The sequence below is a fragment of the Vulpes vulpes genome, chromosome 11 (genome assembly GCF_048418805.1).
Source record: "Vulpes vulpes isolate BD-2025 chromosome 11, VulVul3, whole genome shotgun sequence".
NCBI lineage: Eukaryota > Metazoa > Chordata > Mammalia > Carnivora > Canidae > Vulpes > Vulpes vulpes.
Genome location: NC_132790.1, coordinates 36956084 through 36981202, shown reverse-complemented (window position 1 = coordinate 36981202; position 25119 = coordinate 36956084). Strand labels below are relative to the sequence as shown.

The following is a 25119-nucleotide window of genomic DNA, read 5'->3' as shown; positions in this document are numbered from 1 at the left end:
GGAGGAAGGGGCGGGCCAGGCTGCCCAGAGCTGTCCAGCATAAATCACAAAGAGGAGTGAGAACTGCTTTTCTGACTCTTTCCCACAGTGGCCACTGCCTTGAGCCTGAGGAAGACTCAGCTGAGAACAGCCCTCTTCCTCACAGCTTTCCCAAGCCCCTAAATCTCTGCCTCATCCCAGGCCCAACAGCTTCGGGGGGAGGTGCTGAGAGGCAGCTAGGCAGTGAGGCCTGGGGAGTAGCCTCTGCTGCTGAGCACCAGCTATGTGGGCATCCCTGCCAAGACCAGGTGCTAGTGCCAGGTGCCTGCCCATGATGCACAGGCCCAACACATGGTAAACCCACTCCATCCTCGGTGTCAGAAGGTGGGTGTCCTAGGGAACACTCTCTGAGGTGAACATTAGCTTGTTAGGGAGTGCTCTTGGGATCAACACCTCTAGGAGGGAAGGAAGCAGGAGAAAGCCAAGAGAGAGGTTGGGCTGAGTGAAGTCTCAAGGAAGACTCACGTGAGCCCATGAGGTGCCTCTGGAGCTGGGGTGGTCCTGCACAGTCAACCCGAGTTGGGCTGGGGAGCCCGGCCTTTATCCCCCTGCACTCATCAATCATCGCTTCTGGGCTGCTGCCTTTGGAACAGGGTGTGACTTTGGGCAAGGTAGCTCTCCTCAGTCAAGAAAGTTCTCAAAATGGGCCGACACCAGAGGGCCCAGCTGAAGGAATCACTCCTTGGGTCCCAAAAAGGAAATGTGGGCAGCACGTCCCCATATCCACCTCACATGGCATCTGCCAAGTGCTTTACATAGATAGCCGCAGCAACTTCTAATGACCTGTAAGTGGTAGGGATTATTATTGTCCCCATTTTATAGACAAGGAAGCTGGGTGTCTGCTTGTGAAGGGTGGAAGGGACCAAGCTTTGAAACTGCAGACTGTGTGTTATGTATGTTGTGGAGAGAGAGAGGAGGAGGAAAAAAGGAAGAATGAGGGCTGTGGGCAGCCCATGACATAGCTACAAGTCCAAGGAAACTGGGGCTAGAGCAAGCAAGGAGTCATGACCTTCGGGTCAGTCTGCAATCAGCCCCACTGGGTCCACCTAGGCTAAGGGACATGAGCAATAAATCAGAAAAGGCTGTAGGTTCAAGCTTGGTAAACAGAGAAAGAATGTGGCCCACCCTCACTCTTAGTCATCTGAAATACAGAAGAGGTTTGAGTTGCAGATTCCATTCAAACAAGGAAACTGTGATCCTGTAATTCAGTGATAGTTATTGCTGGACTCTAAAACCCCCCAGTGCTTCTCAAGTTTGTCCTCAGATTTTGACCCCTCCTGACTAGTGGCCTTTGGCATCCAGCTCCATTGATGTCATGAAAAATAAGATCCTCAGCATCTTCTGCCTGAACTTGTTCATTCACACCAGGTTTGAATCAGTCCTGTGGAGATCCTTTGCTATCTGTGTTGGATCTATTTTGTTGCCCACCATTTATCCAGTTTGTATCACATTTTGCAATCACCAAGCTAAGTAACTGAAGAATCAAAGATGACAAGACTCATTACTTACCCTAAAAAGCTTAGGGCAAGTAAGAACTCCCATGAAAGATGGAGTTCTCATCTAACTATAATACGAGGGAGACTGGGATAGGTGTTTGGAAGAGAAAAATGCCATGGGAACTCAGAGGAGAGAGAGTGACAGCTTCTGGAAGGGGAGTGTCATGGAGGAAGGTGGCTTTGTACTGTTCCTGCTTAGAGATGACAGTAGAAGCCACAGTTTTTGCATGGCTGACCTCAGCCATTGGCCACCATGGTCTCCGCTTGGTTCCATTTCATTCACTCATTTAACAGATGCTTACTGCATGGCCTTTCTGTGTAATACTGAACTAGAGAGAATATGAAACAATTAAAAATCCAATATGACATCTTTGTGCCAAATAATAACCATCATAATAATCATAAGAGCAGCAACCATTTATTGGTCACTCCCTAAGGCACCTGGTTAAAATGAGACTGATATTATTTCATTTCATCTTTACAACAATCTCCTGAGTTAGATATGATTATCCCCCATTTTATGGAAAACTAAAACTCAGAAAAATTATCTGTTTACCTAAGATTACATATGGTGCATTATCAAGGAACCTGGTTATCAGACTCCAGAACCCGTGCCATTAACCTTTAGGTTGTTTGGTGAGATAAAACGAGCATTTTTTTAAATGTTAAATAAGAACCCAAATGTTTAAGTAGCACTTTATGCAGAGCTTGGCAAGCAGTAGGTACTTACTTAGCCTATGTTTGTGGAAGGCAAGCAAGCAGACAGGAAGGGTGAGCAGGCTGGCTGTGTGGTCGCCACAAGTGCTAGGAGAAATCGCATCAGATTGTAATGGGCAGAGTTTGCCTGCTGGAGACAGAGAAGGACCTTCTAGGAAACAGGAATATAGGGGCTGAGAGAGAGATTATAGGTGAATTCAGAGTGTGTCTGGGAGGAGTGAGGAGGTTAGTTTGGCTGGAGTAGGCACTTGTGTGCAGACAAGCAGCAGGAGATAAGTCAGAACGTATATTGGGTTCAGACCATTAAAGAGTTAAATGTTTTGGACTCTATTCGATGGACAGTTCGAGGTCACTCAAGCAAGGTCTTTGAGCCTGGGAATGGCATAATGAAAATAGGCTTCTGACAGACTGTGACACTGGTTGGCAGGAGAGACTGGAAGGAAGAAAGATGAGTCTGGTTGTGAAGCGGCTGTAATAACTGGACCACTACCACCGTGCGATGGAGAGTAGAGGGCAGACGAAAGAGAGACATTTCCTCAAAGGAGACATTCACTCTACTCCATGCAGTAGAGTGCCCGGGCATGGTTCAGGCCGGAGGGACAGCACTGCAGAGCCCCATCACCATCTGGAAAGGCCCCAGAATTGTAGGGATAACAACCTGGAGTAGTAACCGACTTCCTCTGGTTAACTCACTGCCCCTTGAAGGAGAGAAATTCTGAGAAAATGGGAATCAGAATAAGGAAGCTTTGATCAGGAGAGATGGTAGAGAAATGCCCTGAGTCTAGGCACCCAGAGCAGCATGAAGCCACAGGCTCCCGCAGGGAGAGCTGCCAGGGGGAAGTCAGAGGTGGGCTGTGGGGGGGGCCCCACAGAGGCAGGGAAGAACTTGACCGAGAGCATAGGTGCTTTAACCCAGCTGAAATGGTGGTAGAAGGAGCCCAGAGCCAGGAACCACAAGCCTGATTAGAATCCTGACCTGCCACGTGCACAAGCAAGGTGACTTTGGTAAGTCATCTAATCTTTCTAAGATACCTGATGTGGAAACATTCAGTCCAGTGCATGGCATCTGGCTGATACTTAACAAATGTATATAAAACGTGAAGGTCTTAGAGCTTCTGTTTGCTCACCTGTGAGATGGGAATAACAATCTCAGACTCACCTACCTGCCAAGGCCGCGGGAAGAATCAGGTGGCATGCGGTTTAAGAACACTCTCCATAGAGGCAACAGATCAATCTGAGCGGGAATATCATGATCCTCATGGGTCTTTTGCACCTCCCCCATCCCCCAGGTCACCTTTCCAGAAGCAGAGGAGTGTTTTTAAGAATTTCTATACATATTTCTACCAAAGGGCAGCAGCGGCCTTTGTGTGCTCTTGCCCTTAGAGAGCTAGAGAATACAAATGATAAGATGTCATGGGCCTTTGGGTACTGAATCCTAAACTTTTCCTTCCAGGGCAAGAATGGGTCTTCATCCTTTATCCCCAGAGCTTACTATTACACCTGCATGGGCTGAACTGAGCCCTGTCATGCCCAGGAGCACCAGGATGTCCATAGCTCAGAGCTGGTCCTAAGCCCTGGTCAAAAGCAGGCTTCAATGGAGGGATGGATGGCCCTACTAACTTAACTCACTCGAGATGGAGGGAGGCAGTGATGGTGAGCAGGTTGGGGTGACCTATAAACAACTTCACTGTCACTGGAGGGGATCTCTGTCCCCTGACTTTCAAGACCCTTCACTGACTCCTGCTGCACTTTCTGTTCCCTCCTTTCATGTGACCTGCACCTCCTTGTTCACCACACAGAATCCACAGCCTCCCCGCCTCTATCCTACATCCAAATGTCCTTCTGCATCAAGCGCCTTCCTCCCCAGCTCTACCCCCTATGGACAGTTTTCTCCTGCCTGAGGTGTGGACACCCTTACAAAGGGTGACCCTACAGGAAGTAAACTCTCCCTTCTCTCCATCTCTGCTGCCCTCAGGCTGTTCTGTGGCACTCACTTTCCTCCCAGAGTTGTTAATTATAAATATACATGTTTCCTCTCTCTCTCTCTCTGTCTTTTTTTTTTTTTTGCCCCTTAGTTTTATGGCCTGAATCCATACATACTTGTTACTACAAATGAGCAAACTGATGCTCCTCCTCCCAGGATCTGGCAGGGTGTCTGCAAAGTAGGTGCTTCATAAATATGTAGTAAGGAAATGAATAAATGAACATCTATCAGAATCATAGTAATTTCTATCACCATCAACTTCATCAGCATCTGTTAATTAACAGTGAGTAAGCCTCGAACTAGCACATAGTATATGACTACAGTGATTATTTTCCAAAGCACAAAGGTAACCCCGGTACAGCTGAGAGCCCTCCTGGGTTCATGTGAATTAGCAACACCAGCAGTCACAGAAGCCCTGCCCTTTGCAGTTCGGACTCATTATACCCCAACAGCAGTCCTGAGAGCACTTCCACCGGCCTCTAAACCCGGGGCTTGTGGCAGCAGCATGAACACTTGTTCCTCATTGTCCCCTTTCATTACATCCTTCCATCCCCATGCCCAGATCTTGAGCTGAGAATATCTGCTTAGTTTCTTCTAGGGAGAGTGACCAGTTGTGGTTTCCCTCCAGCTGTTTCTGCTGCCCCTCCTCCCAAACCTCAGAACACAGGGCAAGATGTCAGCTCAGCTCAGTGGGGCTTCTCACCAGCCTGCCAGGATGGGGACAGAGAGAAGGACTATCACCTGCAATTGAATAAATCCCTTAGCCTTTCCCCAAACTAGCAGTTTCATTCCCCAGCAGAGAAGGTGGGCATCCAGTTGTCAATGCTGATGTGGGATGGTGGCTAACATGAGCACTTTGTCACAAGAAGCACTTCCCTGATTGTTTCCAGGCCGTGGTGGTAACCGATGGGGAGCGCATCCTGGGCCTGGGAGACCTGGGCTGCTACGGCATGGGCATCCCCGTGGGCAAGCTGGCCCTGTACACGGCATGTGGAGGGGTCAGCCCGCAGCAATGCCTCCCCGTCCTGCTGGATGTCGGCACCAACAATGAGGTAATGCACTGCCTGGGCCCGGGGCCCTGGGGCCAGAAGGTGGCTGCTGGAGTGGGGTGGGGGGCACCTTCAAGGGGCAGTTATAGCTACACAGCATTGAGCCATTGCTTTCCTGGGTCTCCTTCTCCAGGGCGCTTCCCCTGCACGGCTATGACAGGGAGATCTTTCTCCTCCTTGTCTGCCCAACCTGGTCTCTTCCCCTAGCCACTGGGTCTCTGTGTTCCCCTTTCTCCTCAATGCTCTCTGCACCCTCCATGGCCCCAGCTTGGGCCTTGTTTCCTTCCCCATGCCATGACTGCCCTCTGAAACTTCTCTCCAATTCATCAGTGAAGAAGGTCCCTTGATGCCAGCAGGAGTGGCTGCTGGGCGGTATTTTTTCAGCATTGTAAAGGCAGGCTGCCGCAATGAAAGAATTAAAACCCAAAGCACCAAGGGCCAGAGGCTGAAATATCTGAATCAGGCAGATGCATGTCCTGTAAGCCCAGGGACAGAACGAACCCCAAACTGTTGGTGAGATCCACCAGCAGATTCCAGATGGCTTGGGATTTAAGGAGCTCAAACCAGAGGCAAGAGTGTGACTGCTCTGGGTACCACCTGGGGACACCAGGGTTTCTGTCTTTAGGTTCTGCTCTGGGTCCCTGTGAGAGGGAAGACAAAAAACTACCCAAGGATTCTTTCTTCATGACATGTATCTCTGAGTTTAAAGTTGGTACAAATTCATCTTTTAAAAGTTGGGGAAAAAATTGAGAATCAGAGAAGTGTTAAAAATAAAATAACAGTCACACAACCAGTACTAATTAGGCTTTACATTTTGATATATTTCCTTCCGGCCTTTTCCCCCTAAATCATTTATAAAAGCAAAATTGGGTTTATGATGAATATATAGTTTTATATCCTGCTTTTTAAAACTTAACTATATATGGTGAGTTTTCTCTCAGGTCATTTGCCGTTATTGCACAATGTCACTTTACTAGCTGCCTAGTGTGTCACAGTTTACAGAGGAAACCTCCCACAGCTGGACACTCATGTTGTTTCTAGTATTTTTGCAAATATAAGTTTTACCCTGAGCCCATTTTTGCAGATCAGTCTTTGTGTCCATGTGTGATTATCTACTTAGGGTGATTTCCTACAAACAGAAATGTTGAGGCAAAGGGAATGGTCATTTTTTAGATTCTTGATTCATATTGCCGAAAAAGTTATCTTATTCGCATTCTGCAGTGATTTTTAAAATACTTGCCATGAGTCTTTGCCTGGCCTTCCTCTTCCCTGGACACCATACATTCCCATTTCTAAATGAGAAAACGGGGCTCCTAGCGAGGAATGATGCTTATTCAGGCTTCAGCCACAGATGCAATCGAATGAGAAGACAGCCAGACAGACCTGGCTTAAGAGCTGGGAAATCATGGGTGTGGGATAAGGCAAGACCAGGGGAGTGGAAGAAGTACTGGCCTGGGAAGCGGGGACCCTGGTCCCAGCACCGCAGGCAGCCAGCTGAGTCCCTGTGCCTATTCAGACTAGATCCCCCTCTAATTCAACGAGGAACTGGAACAGAAGGTTTTTGAGTGTTGTGCCTTTGAAGCTCTTCTGCATATGCCTCCCATCCAGCCTAGGAGACAGGAGGCAGGATGGTAGCACAAGCCCTATAGTTGCTCAACAAGACCAGTCTTCAAGGTCTGCTCCACGCTGTGGTTCTCTTCCCTAGCCCAGATGCCTAGCTTTTGCAGAAATTGTCCTTTGGTCTCAACATGCGTGGAATCATGCAGCCATGGATGAGTGTAGAGTGTAGTGAACTTTGTTTGTTTGGTTGTCCTTTCCACCCAATTCCTCCTGCTATGTTCCAACTGGATTTAATTGAGACTTTTACTCACTGTCTCCTAAAAGCTGGCTCTGACCAAGACTGAGTCTGATCATAAGGGCACTATATCCCCTGAAAGGGTGCCGGTTGCCTCCAGGAGATGCGTAAGATCCTGTGTCATTGAAGGTCCGATGCCCTGCAATGATATGCTGAAATTTAGAGTTGTCCCCAACTTGTAATAATCCCCCCAGAAGAGATACTGAGAAACCCTGAGTAAACCATGGTCAAGCACTTTTCACAGACCACCGTGCTGAAGCTTGACAGCACAGAGAAATTAATTTGCCCCAAATGATCTGCTAGGAGTGGCGGGGAGGGATCCTAACCTGTGTCTGCCCTCCTCTGCCCACACCACATCTGCCTGCCTGGGTTGCCCACTGCTTTAGAAGCCAAGGTCATTGCTTGATTTTTAGAATGTTTCTTACTAAAGCAACCTTAACACATTATTCAAAATCTTGAAAGAGAAATGGCATGTATCCCACAGTGCTACATCCATGTTCCTTTCCAATATTCATCTATGCAAAAACATAGACGGAGTAATAATGTGCCTATAATTTTGTTCTCATTTTTTCAATGAATGTTATTTTATGAACATTTTCTCCCTACTTACTTAGCAAAAGTTTATTGAATGTTTAGTATGTGTCAGGCTCTCTGCTAGGCATGAGGGAGATAAATGAGAGCCAGGGCATGGGTGGAATATTCTAGTTGTCAGTGCTTCAACCCTGTCACCTAATTGATCATTTTAATGGCTAATGTGTTCCTTCTCCTCCGAGTGTCTGCTTCTCCGCTTAGAGCTTTAGGCCTCTGAATCACTTCTCCCTGCTGGGCGTGGGAGGGAGAGAGCTTCCGCTGGATCTGCCCTCTCTTGGCAGGAGGGACCAGAGTATTCCCCAACTGAGAGGAGGATACACCTGGTGAGAGCAGGTGCACACCATGGGGGGAGAGAGAGTGGTTCGAACCCACCCAAGGCAGTAAGACCTGTGCCAGCACTGCCGTGTGCCAGGCACAGCTCGAGGATTTCACTCTCATGTCATTCTCACCCCAGCTGTGTAGATGTTGCTGTCCCCTGGATTGTAGACGAACCTAAGACCGACACGTGTGAACTGCTCACCTCAGGTCCCATAGGCTAAGGGTCAGAGTCAGGGTTTGAACCTGGTCTCTCTGGCTTCAGAGCTGCCCTGTCCACCATGGCGCACTGCTTCAAGGGGTGTAGATTTGCGGTGTAGACTGGGTAATGCAGAATGGGAAAGGAGATTTTTCATGCAGTCAGGGTCCCACGGACACAGCCCCAGGCCCAGGGGTTATCGATGCTATATGCATGGTCCTCTTGCCCCAGAAGAAGGCAAACTCCCACCAGACCCTCTTCACAAAATTCAAGACACAAAAATCCAAAGTTACAAAGTGGCCAGCATTGGGAAGATGGTGGTTTTGCCCTTTCCAAATGCATTTACTATGTGATCTTCCACACTACGGTTCTTTAAAAAATAATAATAATAATAAGTCAATTCAAAAGATTCCCTCCTCCCCAGAAGTCTTGAGGGCACATCTCTCCCCTAGAGCAAGTCAGAGCAATAGGAGAGAGAGGCTTAACCTTGCAACTTCCATCTACATGTCAGTGCACGGAGGATACTGTTTGAGGAGCTGTAGTATCAGGATAACCAGACTGTCTGCATGTGTGTCTCTGTGAAAACTCCTGAGGCAACAGGAGCTTTAATCAGTCAAGGAAAACACCCTTCAACATTTCCTGTTGAAGGAAAACATCTGCTGTTGACAGCCCTCAAACTCTGAGTCACTTTTACCTGCCGACCCCAAGGAGGTTTGGAAGAATGAATATGTCGGGCAGCGATCCCATGAAGAGGGACATCCCATGATTAAGTTCCAAAGGGACAAAGCCAGGGGACCCCTCCACCCCTTGCAGAGAGGCCCACCTGCTGGGGGCCTCGTCATGGTGTGTGGGGATTGGTTTGTTTCTCTCGTTTCATCCACATGCAGCCAAAGACAGCATCACTGACTATCCCTGTTAGAAGGGACCTGAACTACAGTTGACCCTTGAACAACCTGGGAGTGAGCGGTGCTGACCCCCACACGGTTGAAAATCCATGCACAACTTTTCAGTCTCCAAACACTTAACTACTAATAGCCTACAATTGACTGGAAGCCTTGCCAATTACATAGAGTCGATTAACACACATTGTGTATGTGTATCATACACTGTATCCTTCCAATAAAATAAGCTAGAGGAAAGAAAGTGCTATTAAGGAAATCACAAGAGAAGATACATGTACAACACTGTACTGTATTTATCAAAAAAAATCCACATGTAAGTGGACCACTACCGTTCAAACCTGTTATTCAAGGGTCAAATGTACAGCTCATTCAGATCTCTCATTTCACCCACCAAAGGGGGTGCAGGGCAGAAATGGCTTCTTCCCCAGGTTTCATTCCAAGCCCAGTGCACATGCCGCTCCACACTACAGGTCCTGTAGGGCAACCCCAGGGCTTAGCTTTCATATGGCCTCTGAGCCTTAGAAATCTTCTCCTGGCAGAAGTCTTGAGTCTCAGTGGATTTTAATGGGGGGATAGCTTCTTGGGGAGACAAGGGAACAGACTATCCACAGGCCTGCAGACAGCACTTTGGGGGTGCTCCTGGACTCCTAGGGAAGTGTGAGGTCACCAGCAGATCTGAGTGCTGAAGGGCTGCTCCCACCTGGCAAGAGCATCAAGACTGCAACTGCTGAACAACCAGCAGTCACCGTGCGGTGCTGTCAGACACACTCGTTCTCCATGTGCACCTGACCTGCAAGGGTGCCCTTCCTAGGATCTTTGTAGCTCACCCTGGGCTTAACTGAGCACCCAGGGATATGTGTGGTAGGCATCCCTACCACCCTGGGAGGGGAAAGTGTTCTGTGTCCACAGCAGGAACCCCCATGACCCAGACCCCCAGCTGCTCCCTGAAGAACCTTTTAGTGTGTCCCTTGCTACACAAGATAAATATTTTTCTGAGGCAGGCGGTTTGTCTCTTCCAGCTTAAATCTGGGACTCAGTGAAGAGGAGGAAACCATGTTGTTTTCCCTGACATTGTGTCTCCAAAAAAAAAAAAAACCCCAAAGTCACAGACCTAAGTGACAGAGCCTAAATTCAAACCCAGGCCTGCCCATTTGCAAAGCCCCAACCCCCTTCTGGTTCTAAAGCCAGTCCCAGACTGAGGCCCACCCAGCCAGAGCTGGGCAGTGCTCTTGCCTCTGCAGGACGCTGCCTGCCAGCCTCCAGGGCTCTTCCCACCTCTCCTGACACGGTGACCAGATTTAGCAAAGCAAAATACAGGATGCCAGTTCAATTTAAATTTCAGATAAATAACTAATTGTATTTTTGCATATGTTCCATGCAAAACTTGGGACATATTTAGGTTTAAAAAAATATATTGCCTATCTGAAATTCAAATTTAACCAGGCATTCTATATTTTATCTGGCAATACTACTTACTAAAAACTAGACATTTATGTAAGGGAGTCAAGAATAGAGGAGGGCTGCAAGGAGAGTCCAGGCCAGGTAACCGTCCCACAACTTGCTGGCAGCCATTCTTACAGGCTCGTCCCTCAGCAGGACAGAGGGCAGAACGTGGACTTCTAGCTACATGTTGTGCCAAGACAGCCATGAGTGCTCTACCCTGTGCTGTTTAGGAGAAGCCATTTACCCTCCTGCCGGAGGAGGTCCAATCGGCCGGGGATGGGGACTCCAGCTGCCATTCTGTCTGTCACTGCCCCCCTCCCCCAGCCTCATCTGGAGGATCACAGATACCCCCCACCTTCCCGGCCACTATCCAGTTCCTCCAGAGGACCAAGCAGAGCATGAGGGGCCACTCCCAGGTCACCTGGCCCCCACAATGTGGAATACCGGGGGGAAAGGGGCAGTGTCATGAGATCCAGTCAAAGCCAGGCTCAGTTTGAGCTTAGCCTCTTCCCGGCTGCGTAAGCTTGGGCAACGTCCATAAACCTTTGAACTCCACCTTCCCCATCTACAAAATGAGAATATGTAAGATAGAGGGATCAAATTACTTTTGATTCAGGAGTGAATTATTTGAAAGTTTTTTTTTTTAGGATTTTATTTATTTATTCATGAGAGACACAGAGAGAGAGGCAGAGACACAGGCAGAGGGAGAAGCAGGCTCCTTGTGGGGAGCCTGATGTGGGACTCGATCCCAGGACTCCGGGATCATGACCCGAGCTCAACCGCTGAGCCACCCAGGTTGCCCCTATTTGAAAGTTCTATACAAATAGAAGAAGCTCTTTTTTAGTGCCAACTCTGTAGAGAAACTTTCTTTCCAATTTCTGGGTGTGTACTTAGTTATGAAATAATTCGGGCATAAAATGTTTTAATATAATAGCAAAACATAAGAATGTTTTAAAGCTTTCATAGCCACCCTTATATCTCAGTTGTACCTCTTTATGGTTGACTCAGGTATACTGAGAAATTTTTGGAAAACCCTAAAATTCTGCGGTATTACTGGAAAATTTGATTTGCCCCAGAGACCGCAGATGCAGCACTGAGAAATTCACTTTTTGCTGCCTGGGGTACCAGTGATTCAAATCTGTCACTTGGCAGCATTACAAGTGACAACTCACTGTGAACCTCGTAAGTCCCTACACAAACTAAAAACATGAATGTTTTCTGCAGGTGCCAGGAGTTCCACTGTTTCTATCATTTCTGTGTGTGCCCTTCTGGGCTGTATGTGTGTGTTTCTGAGAGTTGAAATCACATCTGTGCAATTCTGAATCTGCCCTTTTTTCACTTTAAATAATCTCATGCACATTGGTCCAGGTGGCTGCATAGTCTTAAAAACCACCTATATTAATAACCGCCTAGCTTTCCATCAAGTCATCACATTTATTTTATGCTTTGCCCTTGGCTGGATGTCTGCTGCCTCTAAGTGGCTTTCAGAGGGTCACTTTGGAGGTGGCACGAGAAGAGTGGGCACTGATGTGCCCACTGCCATCCTTCAGTCTCGCAAACACACACACCTGCCAGGGCAGCATCCTAACCTATCTCAGGGAGGTATGATCCAGGGGTGAAGGGAGTGAGAAACTAAGGGCAGGGTCCACCTTTTTGCTGCCAGTAAGCCCACCTCAAATTATGTGGACTCAGCACTGGGGGTGAGAGTTTAGAAGGATGATGCTGCCTATCCTTTGCTATCCCCTACACCTTTGCACAACCACCTCTGCAGCACCGTCAAGACAGTATGGATTGACAGCGGTGTCTTCAACAAAAACTAAGAGTTCTGGTTAATGCGCAAAGAGCCGCCCAGGTGGTATGGCTGTGTGTGAAGACCGTGGTGAGCGCTGGAGCCAGGCAGCTGGGGTGTGACTCCTGACCCTTCCACCTACTGGCCCAAGGTCCAGGGGGCTCATTTTACCTCTCTGGGTCCCGCTGCCTCATTTGTCAAATGGAGGAAATAACAAGACCTGCCTTTGTGTCTGCTCAGGCCCTCTAGAAGACAGAGGTGTGAAAGGTTTATCAGGGGACAACCATGGAGAATGAAGGGGGGAGGAGGAGGAGGTAGCAGGTGGGTGGGGTGGGTGGGGTGGGTGGGGCCCTCAGACTCCTGTGCAGGTGTGACACCTGTGAAAGGAGAGGAGGCCAGAGGAAGACCTCAGTAAGGAGCCCAGGCGGCAGTGCGGTCCTGGGAGAGCCTCAGGAGGGTTGACGGCAGGCCTCAGCGAAGGTTCCCTGCGGGAGGGCGCCCGGCCCCACCAAGGGCAGCCAGGGCCAGGAGCAGCCCAGGGACAGCAAGGCAGCTGAGGCTGTCCACCCACCTCCCCACCCTCAGCAGGTTCTCTTACGGGAGTCCCAAGCCACACACCTCCATGGCTGTCCCACCTCTGAGGGGACATTCTGGCACTTAGAACAGTCCTTAGTATGCGGCACACAGGATGCGCCACGCGGGTTAAAGCTGCTGCCACTACTTCATAGCGTGTATTAAAATTCACAAAGCTCTTGTGCATATATTATTTCATTTAATCATCCCAAGCACCCCATGCAGCTGACATTTCATCCCCATTTGACAAATGAGAAGACAAGTCCCAGGGGTCCTGTGATTTGCCTGAGGTCACACGGCTGGTCAGGGATGGGGGTCAGCCTCGAACGGAAGTCCCTCGAGGTGGGGCTGTGGGGTCCTTACCTCTGCATCCTGCAGCTCACATAGAGATGAGGATAACCCAGATGCTTATGAGCATAACCATAACCATAACCACATAACCCAGAGCTCACAGTTTTGGTGACACAGACACAAAGATAGATAACTCCTGGAGACCCTCACGCATGGAATTCCTTCCTATTTCCTAAATACGCCAGGTACTTCCTCCTTCTGCTTCCAGCCCCGAGGCCTTCCTTGTGCTGACTTCTCCACCCGAAGGCCCAGCCCACCTGTCAAAATCTGCCCATCTCTTTTTTGTTGTTCTTGAGAGACAGTGTGGCCTGGGCTCTTCTTACTGAGGTCTCCCTCTGGCCTCCTCTCTCTGGTCCTTCCTGCTAACCCAGGACTGTTGAGCAACGATGCTGTCTGTTCCAGGAGCTGCTCAGAGACCCTCTGTACATTGGGCTGAAACACCAGCGCGTGCGTGGGAAGGAGTACGATGACCTGCTGGACGAGTTCATGCAGGCTGTGACAGACAAGTAAGTGCGTCAGCCTGTTCCTTTTGAAAGAGGACTCTTAAGACATGGTATGACTCAAGTCAGCACTGGTTTCAACAAGAGGCAGGAGATGCATGCTTTTCCGCGTGGTCTGAAAATTGCAGCTTGACCCCATCCATGTATTTGGAAGACACAAAGCCAATGGGTTTGTTCCATGGGAGAATCTTTGGGAGCAGGGAGGACAGAGAAGAGGGTTGATGACAGAAGGCCTGTGACTGGGAGACAGTTAAGTGTCTGAGGTCCCAGGAAGAAAACCTCCTTGGCTGAGCTGTTTTGAGCTCTCCGCATCAATGGGGATGTTGTGAGTGGTGACTTTGGAAGGCAGCTTGTCATGTCAGCTGTCATTTTCCACCTGTATCTGAGGACTGAGCAGCGCTAATGAGCCACCAGAGCAGGCCATACAGGCTGTGGGCCTGCAAGATTTATGAGGTGCCATCTGTGTGCTGGGGTGTATGATATGGGCAGCTTCTGCCCCCCTCACTGCCCCATCTGTCTGCCATCACGGCCACCCGCACACCCTGCTGTGTCTGGCGTGGTACTGGGACAGAGTTCTGGAAACAGCCTCCACCCACGTGTAGTGTGATGGGCAAGTCAGTCAAGACAGAGTTTCAGCAGCTCAGCAGGCTCCTCCAGACCCAGCAGGTCCACTAGTCACTTGAAAACCTCCAGCCTTTCTTGCTATCCCGAGAGTGCCCAGGTCCTGGCAGGGCTGGCCTGGGTATCCTTGGCAAAGTCCTCCCTTGCCTGCGCGCAGCCATTCTGACCAAAGCAGTGGGCTGGAGGTGCAGGAAAACTAAACTTGACTCTTGACCCCACCACCTCTACCTCTGTGATGTCATGCAGCAGGTTACTGAGCTTCTAAGTCCCCTCATCTGATCTCCCTATCCAGCGATGAGAAGCAAGCTTTTAATCATCATAGTGGGGCTTTTTTGTTTGTTTGTTTTTGTTTTATTTTTTAAGATGAAAGAAAATCATATTGTACTTACACAGGATGGGAAGGATCCTGTAGAAAAGAAATTCATAAGGGAGTATTGGGGAGGGGGAGCTAAAGTTCCAGAGTAAATGAGAGGGCTTAGCCTTAGATATGAACACAGAGGCCAAGTACTGGGGACAGGTGCAGGCAGGTGGGCACATGAGGTGGGGGGGCAGGAGGCCCTCTGAATGAGGACGGTGCTGGAGGTTTAGGGCTGGAGGAGGTAAGACCTGCAATGTCCAAATGACGGTGCTAGAGGATGGTTGCTGGACAGCCCCGTGGGCACCCCCGCAGATCACTGGTCATGAATTTAACCTATTTCTGTGTTTTTCTCAAGCCAGTGTCAACTGTCGGAATGCAGGACAGGAAGAAGCAGAGATTAGGATTTAACCCGGGCTGGGATTCTGAGAGGCAAGAGAGAGAAAGAGAAAAGAACTGCGAGTATCTTCAAGGGGATGGTTATGATGATGTGTCCTGGGATCTATGCTGAGTAAGAAGGGACATGAGGACATTGTGGGGAAGTAGAGGTCAGTGACATGCAGATCAGGGGATGGTAAGTCCTAATGAAGCTTAAGAATTATTGAGTTGGGTAAAGAGAAAATGAGCTGGACAGAGAAGAGGTGGTAATCAGAAAGTTAGGTGTCCACAACTGAGATCATAGAGGAGGTGCTGCTACTGAGAAATAACCACCAAGGCAGCTGAGGGTCAGCTGCATTAACAGAGCCGTAGCGTCTAGAACAAGAGAGGCAAATGGCCCAGCTCCTTCTCCCCACTTTCAGACCATCCTGAGCACCACATTCGGTTATAGACAGGATACTTTAAGGATCGTAAATTGCCTGACATGCCTTTGGAGAGTAGTAGCCATGACAGTGAGGGGAGTCAAAAGCTTAGCCTGGTGGTGACAGGAGTTAGGGACTGCTCTGTCTGTATCGGTGTGCAGTACACCTCCAGATATCTGAAAGCTGTTCTTCCAGAAGGGGACTTGCCCTCTTTTCACATAGCCACATGAAGAAGAACCAATTGGTAGAATGGCAAAGGAAGCCGTTTTCAGCTCAGAATAAATCAGAGTTGTCTCACAACGCACCACGCTCTCTGTAGGAATGAGTTCTCTGTCACAGAAATAGTTCAAGTGTAGGTTGTCAATAGTGCTATGACAGGAGGAAATTTAAGCATCAGAGACTCTTTAAGATCGCTTCCCACCCTGAGATTCCATTCAGACCACGCAAGATCCCCGCGTGGCTGGCAGGATAGGTATTACTGTACTCATTTTTGTGGAAGAGGACACTGGGCCCCTGAGAGGCTAAGGACCCGGGCCCAGGTCTCCAGCATGTGGCAGGAAGCAGGTGGAACGTGGGTCCTCTGGCTCCAAGGACAGACTGCTTTCCACAGCGCAGAGGAAGAGGAGGGGATGCAATGGGCTTGGAGAACCTGCTTTCTGCTTCGTGGGTCCAGGGCCTACCGCTTATCTAATGAGTCAGAAGTTATTGCACGAATCCCCAAAGAGAAGTCTTGCTATTCGTGTAAGGAGGTTAGATAAACGAGGATGTGAGAGATGCTTCCATTTATCATCAGGATCAGCTCCCAGTGTCACACACAGGCAGGCTGTCGGGGGACTGGGGAGGGCACACATCAGCCAAGAGGAATGTGTCCTCCAGTGGAAATGATGATAGGTTGACAGTTGCTTGTTTTGACTCTCTAACAAGCGAAAGCAGATGTTTCTGTGGATACTGTAGGTGGGAAATGAGGCACTCTGGGGAATATATAGCCTCAAGATGGAATGCCCCAATGGGGGGGTGAGTCAGCAGCCCCAAAGCCAAACAGTGTATTTTAAGAAAGAACCTTGGGAAACCTTGACTCCTGCCTTGAACTGCCTTGTCTTTTTTCCAAACATCCTGCTGCTGAGAAGCTCCACCTCCTTGCCCCTGTCTCCCAACGGGGGTATATCTTAAGGTGGTTTTGCCCAAAAAAAGAGTTACCATGGCTCTGTTACTGTCCTGGAGCTTGGCCACTGGGGACCCTGCAAGGCAGAAGGAATCGCCATGTACGTGCGTGCGCGTGCTGCTCAGAGCTGAGACCGAGGCTACCGCCCACACAGCCCACATGGTCATTCCCTCCTTCCTGCTCTTTCTCTGTCGTGTAGACCCAGGCACGGTGCCTGACTCACAAGTCTTCCCTGGCCATTTCCACTTACTCCTTTTTTTTTTTTTTTTTCATTTTGGTTCCTTACAGTAGAATGGATGGGGATGGTTTGTTTTCCTCTTGCACCTGGAGCCATACCCTGTCAGATGCTTGGACAGAGTTTGAGGTCAGCAGCAGCAGCAGCTTCAGTCTTTTGATGGACTCGGGAAGGGAACCTCGCCCTTTCCCTGGAGCTCCCCACCCCAAAATAGAGGCTCCTAAGGTGCTGAGAGGAGTGATAAGGAAGAAGGCAAATGATAGTTTAAAAAAAAAATAACAAACCTGACTTTTTAAAAATAGGCTGCTTTTTAGCTCCAGGAAAATGTTCTCTTTGAGTCTCTCCACCTTTATATGTCTAGTTCTCTCTCTCAGTCTCTCTCTCTCTGTCCTCTGTCACACACACACGGGTATGTACACACACATGCATGCACCACCCTACACTAAATACCGGAGGCTCACACCATAGTGGGACTGGCACAATCCACATTCCACTAGTGAAAGCAAATCGTAGATCCCTACCAGATTCCAAGGAAGGAGCTGACACAGGATCAAAATACCAGGAGGCATAATTTACTGGGCACCACTGTCCCCCTGCATAACCCAACATCCTTTTGGGGGACAACATTTCTTAATACCAAAATGAGAAGCAGAAACTTGCCCAAGGATAATAAATTACTAAGTTGTTCCAAGATCAACCTACCGATACTGACTTGTTAAGAGGCTACACATCCAGCACCCGTTCCCCCACCACCACCCCATTCTTTGCTCTCGGAGCCAGAAGGAAGCCTTTGAAGGCTTCATCTGCCACCACCAGCTCCCTTGCTCCCTCAACTCCCATCACACTGGCCTTCTTGCTTTTCCTTCCACATGTCATTTTGTGAGAGCCAGATGCAGAGCCTTCATGCCTATTTCCCCAGGCTCAAATGTCCCTCCACTTTCATGGCTGTGTCCTTCTCATCATTCAGGCTTAAAGACGGGTCCACACCCAGGCAGCAGGGTCATACAAGGCAGAGTGTTGGTGCTGAGAGTCCTGCAGGAAACTAGGAACTTTTAGTGACTACTACAGCCTCAGAGAAGATGAAACGGGTTCTGTTCCGCAAGCCAGGGAAACGATAAGGGGTTTGGCGGGGGAAAGAATGTCTCTTGGAAGAAACCAAAACACTAAGTCTTGACCACATGTGGGTTTAGAGTCTGCATTTGTAATATATACGTGGTTAAGAAATGATTGTAAAATATTGTCCCCTGCCAGTGATATGGCTGGAGAACCTTCCTGGCAGAAGGCAAAGTCAAACTTCTCTGTAAGGACACTCCCACAAGCCAAGCTGTGTGGAATTCCTCGAGGGGAAAAACAATTCTCCAGTGAAAATAAATTTGTGATTCACAGTAATCCACATGGAAACAATCCACACTGAGAAAAAACCAGAAGAAGAATTAGAACCACAGAAAAAGGAATATTCTCAGAAAGATTATAAGGCAGCTCTGCTTAGGTATATTAAAGAGATTTTTCACAAGAATAACAAGGAAAGTACACAAGATTGTGGGAAAAAAGTAGCAGGCAAATTTGAAAAAGAACCCCCCACTAAAAAAAAAAAAAAAGATTTAACCAGCCTTCTGAAAATGAAAAACAGACTCCTGGAAATCCAGCAGAGTATTAGGGTAGGTCACCATCAGAAAACCTTTGTCTTCAAAAAGTACTGCCTGTGGGCATTTCAGAGACTTTCCATTATCCTATGCCTGATTATCCAGAAAGGAAATGGGATACCAAGGCGTTTTATCAGAAAAGTTTGTGGGGTTTTTTTTGTTTTTTTTTTTAAGATTTATTTATTTGAGAGAATGGGGAGGGAGGAGGCAGAGGGAAAGAACCCTCAGACTCTCTGCTGAGCAGGGAGCCTGACACTGGGCTCCATCTCATGAACCTGAGATCAGGACTCTGAGATTAGGATCTGAACTGAAATCAAGAGTCAGACACTTAACCAACTGAGCCACCCAGGCACTCCTCAGGAAAGATTTTTCTGAACTGCTACTGATGACATGAGCATTTCTCAAGGGAAAGAAAGGATGGATAAGATTGGAGCTCCCAATCATTCCTTGACAGAGGAGATATAGTAATTCCAAACAATCCCATAGTCCATTACTCTGTTTTTCTCTATGTTTCTTTTTCTCTGTGTCTTATTCATTCTCTCTGTCTCTCTCTCTCTCTCTCTATGTCTCTCTCTCTCTCTCTCTCTCTCACACACACACACACACACACACATGAGTTTCTTCTTATTCTATCATATTTATTTTATTAGGCTTAACCAGATTGTTTTTTAATAAAGTTGGATAACTAGGAGGGAAAAAAAAACTCTGAAAAACAAAAGACTTTGTCAAGATAAGGTCTATAAAGAAAAAAGTATCTGGGTATGTATACACCAAGTTCTTAAGAGTGCCTATAGTTAAAGATGAGGTTACCAGGGTTTTTTGCCTTCTAAGTCATTCATTTATATAATGTTTGGTTGTTTGTGCACAGGCATCTCTTTTGTGATTAGAAAAAATAATGAATTTTTATAATGAGTTAAGCAGCAATTCTTCCCCAGAAATAGTTCCTTGTGTTAAAAACAAAAACAAAAACAGTCCACAAAAGAGAGAGAGAGAGAAAGAAAGAAGAAAGAAAAAGAAAGAAAGAAAGAAAGAAAGAAAGAAAGGAAGGAAGGAAGGAAGGAAGGAAGGAAGGAAGAAAGAAAGAAAGAAAGAAAGAAAGAAAGAAAGAAAGAAAGAAAGAAAGAAAGATCCCACCCTTCTCCCTGTGGTGAATTCAGTGCTGAGCTAACCTAGGCTCCTATAGATAACAAAGCAATTCACATACACTGAGTCATTTAATACAATGGTCCTATTGAGTAGATAATTATTGTCTTGTCCCATTAAAATAGAAGTTGCAGGGAGGGATCTTTGACTCTTCTCTTCACTGCTACATCTCAAGCACCCAGAACAGTGCTGAGTGTGCTGTGGACTTTCAATAAACACTTGTTGAATGAATGCACAATTTACAGATGAGGAAACTGAGGCACAGAAAGGTTAGGGAGCTTGTCCAAGGTCATGCCTCTGGTTAATGGTGGAGCCAAGCTGTGAACCGAGGTGGTCTAACTCCAGAACCCACCCTCTAATTTGGCTACTCTCTCTGTTACTTTACATGAAAGACAGTCCAACAGACTCCAGCCTTCTTGATACAGTAGTCAAGGAAGAGAAATGGGAGGTCTTTTGGAAGCTATCCTACTTAGCATACTCTCTCCAGCTTGTTCTGGGGCAGGGTTAGTGCCCTACCCATCCTCACCATAAGGGTGGCTCTGGAGGAATAAGCCATCAGCTCCCATTTTCAAACTCCTTAGCTATTGGCAGTTAGGAAACAAAGTTAGCTTTGTTTTCTACTTTTTACTTTTGAGATATAATTGACACATAACATTATATAAATTTGCAGCACAGGACCTGTTGATTTGATACATATCTTACAATATGATGATCACCACAGGGTTAGCGAACACCTCTATCACATCACGTAATTATCATTTCTTTTTTGTGATGGGAAAATTCTCCAGCATCTGGGTCAGTTAGCTGGCTCTTCTTGATTCTCCTTTATTTTCTTTTTTTTACGATTTTATTTATTCACTTGAGAGAGAGAGAGAGAGAGAGCACAAGCAGGGGGAGTGGCAGAGGGAGACGGAGGGAGAAGCAGGCTCCCTGCTGAACCTGATGGCAGCCTCCTAACAGACTGAGCCACCCGGATGCCCCTTGGTTCCTCCTTCTTTAATCACCAAATGGCCAGTGGTCCCATTGCCCCATAATTCACCAGAGATGGGCGCCCCCTCCAGGTCCTTTTGCAAACTACAAGCCCACCTGGCTCACTCAACCCTCAAGGGAAAAGCTGAGGCTCTTCAACCCTAAGCTTCTCCTGGTGGTATAAACAAATGGTATAAACAAAGGAAAACCTCTAAGCTTATGGCATCCAGACTACAAAGAAACTTTTAAGATTTTATTTTAATTTTAAGAGATTGTAAAGAGCATGAGTATTTGCTCCAAGCCCTGGTTATAATGTTTCAAGGGAGTGTTCCCATTCTGAGTCCCTCTCAGCAGAGACCATCACTACTTGGTATTTTCATGTATACTGAATTTTAGGAATGCCTCCTGTGGTTCAGTCTATGTCTTACTTCATTTTCCCACTTCACCATCCCTGGACTGTAAGCTCACAATCTTAGAATACCAGAGCAAGAAACAACGTGTTTGCTTGACCCAATTCTGTCACTTTATAGGCAGGGAAACTGAGACCCAGGAAGAAAATTATTTCCCCAGGGTCAGATAATGATTAAGGCAGTGGGAAATTAAGGATTAACCTATCCAGTTGTTTTCTCTGTTTTTGCATAATTCATGGCATTTCTCCCAAACTTCCATTCAGCTTATATTCATCATGTGCTTTCTCTGTGCCTCAGAGTGTGGCCAAAACAAAGAGCAGACCTTCCTGAAGAAATCATTCTTCCCGACATTGTAAAATGGACACAGAAAATAATCAGAAAATCATTCAAGGCAGCCTTTGTTTATTTTTTTAATATTTTTTTAAAAGATTTATTTATTTATGAGAGAGAGAGAGAGGCAGAGACACAGGCAGAGGGAGAAGCAGGCTCCATGCAGGGAGCCCGACATGTTTATTTTTTTATTCATGTATTTATCCATTTATTCATTCATTCAGAGGACAGATATTTATTGGACATAGTGGTAAGCCAGAAAGAGACTTTGCTCTCAAGGAGTTTATAATCGACTAGGGGAAAAAGAAGAAATATGCTCACTAATGAGTTTGTGTAGATTGAGCATGTACCTGGTGAATGGCGCTGCCCGCAGTGTTGGGCACGATGGCAGGGGCTGGTCAAAGGGCTCAGGACATCTGGTTAGATTTAAAAGTCATGGACTTCTTCCCAGAAAAGAACTAGCAACTCACCTTTACAGAGCACCTACTCTGTGCTGGGGGCTTTACATTTAATTATCACAGTGCCCTTAGAGATAAAGAAACCCAGGCTCAGAAAGGTTAAGTAACTTGTCCCAAAACACCCAGCTAGAAATTACAAGTTTGGACTCACCCCAGACCCATGTGACTCGCAGACCTGAGGCTGTTGGCTACAGACCCTCTGCTGTCTGCTTGCCCCTCCTGGCTGGGAAGGGCCTCCTGCTATGTTGACCTGACCCTCAGGAGTCACGGGAATGGCCTGTACTAGGTGCTGCTGTGGCCTCTAGAAGAGGAGCATGTGGCTCCAAGGTAGGTTCCTGCAGAGGCACTATTATCTGCCTTCAGCCATTCATGTTTCATTTGTTCACAACACTTACCAGCCAGGCAGGCATAGGGCACTGGGCCTCCAGCAGCGTGTGTTTGGTCTTCTCACCCGGGGATCTGAGGCTGATCTGTCCAGAGCTGGTGGCAGAAAGAGGGGCTCAGGTCAGTTTGAGCTAATTCTTCAGCTTTTGTGTCACAGGATGGCCAATAAGACCCCTCCCTGCTCTCAAGGACACTGCCTCCTGCTGCTTTGATCCAATCTGTCCCCTAACATGGCAGTTTCCTTTTCCCCTGCTCTCCCCAACCGTGGCTCATGTCTGTCCGGAAAGCCCACAAACACAGACCTTATTGCCCTCCACCGTCAGACTATCATACGTCAAGGTAAAATTTAGCCAGGTGTCTGGGAGAGGAGCAGTTGAAACTCTGAGGAGGGTGGAGATGTGATGATAGGGCAGCCTGCATGGTACAAATAGGGCAGGAGTCCCCCTGAGGAGAGAGATCAGAACGGGCCAAACTAATCAGGGCAGGTTCACAGACACCAGGGGCTTTCTGGCCACTAAAATGTACGACCTGGGGCGAACGGGAGCTGGTGTAAATGCGGGCACCGCGGAGCCAGCCAGCAGGTTGGTGGCTGGGAAAAGTGCACAGGCCTTGTGAGCAGGAAGCTGAGGAGTGAGATGCTGTCCCCTAGAGGAGAAACTCAGGACTGACCTCTGACCTTTGAGAGGCCAAGAGATCAGCAGATTAGCCACCATCCTCTTCCCAGCGCTGGGATTTCTGGCGCCATTTGCGGGCTTGCCCAGGAACTCAGACAAACTGGGAAATTGAGGAGGAAATCCAGACTGTTCCTAACGTGTTTTCCGTCTGGCCAGGGGTGGCCGTCAGAGCAGCGACTGAGGAATGGCCACATTATTCTGGCACTTTTGCTTAGAAGTCGCTGCTTCCTGTGACTGTCTCGTTCCGCAGTGGGCGTTTCCCCGCTGCCAGAACCAGCCGCAGGAGCCCGCCAGTCTGGCCCCGGAGCCAAGCCCCCCACGGGCATCTCCCAGCTGGGCCAGGCAGGGCAGGGCCCCCGAGGGCCACCCTCAGCCCCTGGCTGGAATCGCTGCGGCAGCCTCCGTGCTAGCTGGGGTTCCAGTGACCACAGCATCACTTCCAGGGACCGCTAGCCTCTCCCCATCCGGGTTTGAAATCTCTGCCTTACAGAGCACGGAGACGCGTGGCCTTCTGACTTCCATCTGTCGGCTCCACTCTTCTTGCCAAGGCCACAGGAAATAAGTCCACTTTATTCCTTGCCCACAGAATACTCCTTCGTGTCTTTGAAGATGCTTGTTGCACCTCATTCTGCTTGCCTTTCTCTTTTTTTCAGGCTCAATATTCCCGCTTTCTCCATGGTTTCCTTGCCTAGTTGCCCCGCATGCTTGTGATTCGCTTTCCAAGCCCTGCGCCAGCAGGGTGAGCCACTCTGCACGTGTGCGGCGAGCTGCGGCGTGAGGGCCGTATCCACCCCACCACTGCTGAGGGGTCCTAGAGGGAGGGACCATGTCTTCCTCACGCTCTAACTGGACTCTGGCTACCCCTCTCACAATCCCCCAGGATCTCCTCCATCACCTCTCCTGCACACTGGCTCCTTTACCTCATAGGGACACTCTCACCTCAAAACTGAATCAATCTTCAATCCTTTATCCCCCCATGGCTGTCACCCTTTCCCTATTTCACAGCCGAGCTTCTCGAAATTGATAATCCCTGACCTTTCCTCCCCTTCCATTTACCTTTTACCCCCCGGCAGTTTGGTGCCCCCACCACTACCACCTACTAAATGAAGAATAGAAAAGGTCACGAATGATCATCTGAACACTGACTCCCATAGACACTTCAGGATCCCCTTTTCACTTGACATCCCAGCAGCATCTGACACTCCTGACCGGAACCTATCACGTGGCCCCTCCTGGGAGCTGGCCTGCCAGCCCAGCTTCCACCTTGCTGGTTTCCCTGCTTACTTTCTTCTGCTGGACTCTCCTCCCCTCTGCTCCTCGGGCATATGTGTGTCCCGGGATTCTGTCCTTGACACTGCTTCCTACTCACTGCACACACTCTGCCTGAGACCTTCATCCAACCCCCTGACTTTGACGATTCGCCATGCCCTAGACTTCATGTTCCTGTCTGCTGAGCCTCATGTAGAGCCTCCTGCTTTGAGAACAGAATGCACTTGGACATCTTAGCACCTGAGACTCAACTCATGTGCCCGGCCTGTCTTATCAAGTAGGTTTGCCAGTCTTTCCCTGTCCCCAACCTCGGTGAGTAGTGGACATCACTGTCTATCCTGGGCTCCTCCTCTTCCTTCATCTTCCACGTCTGGCCTCTGTTAATGCATTCCTGTCCCTAATAACCATAGCCTCCAGGCACTCAGGGTCTGTGGTATGCTGGGCTTTCTATAGACATTATCTCATTTAATTCTAGTAACAGGATTGCAAAAGAAGTATCGCTGGCCCACTCGATCATCAGTGAAGACTGACATTGGGATTCAGTAACTTGCCTAAGGTCACACATTCAGTGTGATGGACCCATTGATCCCGAAGTTCTTTCCACTCCCTGACACTCTGTCCATCCTCCTTCTTGTCTAGCCCCTTCTCTCCCACCCTGTCCATACTGCCTTTACCAGGAAGACTTCATGGTCTCTTCCTGGAGTTGACATGCCTCCTTGTCTCCAGTCTGTCTTCCCAGCCGACCACCTCATCATCCACTCTGCTGCCACAAAGAACTCCCTAAAACATATGCTACTTCCTGGCTGCAGCCCATCAGTGGGGCCCCTCTGCCCTCCAGACCATCTAGGCACTTTACCCAGGCA

General features: G+C 48.3%; 1 protein-coding gene across 3 annotated transcripts in view; it reads left to right on the top strand.

Annotated features, from left to right (window-relative positions):
* The window catches only part of ME3 (malic enzyme 3), a 187492-nt gene that overhangs the window by 125947 nt on the left and 36426 nt on the right, over nucleotides 1–25119 (top strand). For all 3 annotated transcript variants that reach the window (XM_072726141.1, XM_072726143.1, XM_072726142.1), the window contains exons 6-7: nucleotides 5127–5288; nucleotides 13706–13809. In XM_072726141.1, coding sequence (XP_072582242.1) covers nucleotides 5127–5288; nucleotides 13706–13809 — 266 coding nt within the window. The remainder of the gene's footprint in view (nucleotides 1–5126; nucleotides 5289–13705; nucleotides 13810–25119) is intronic.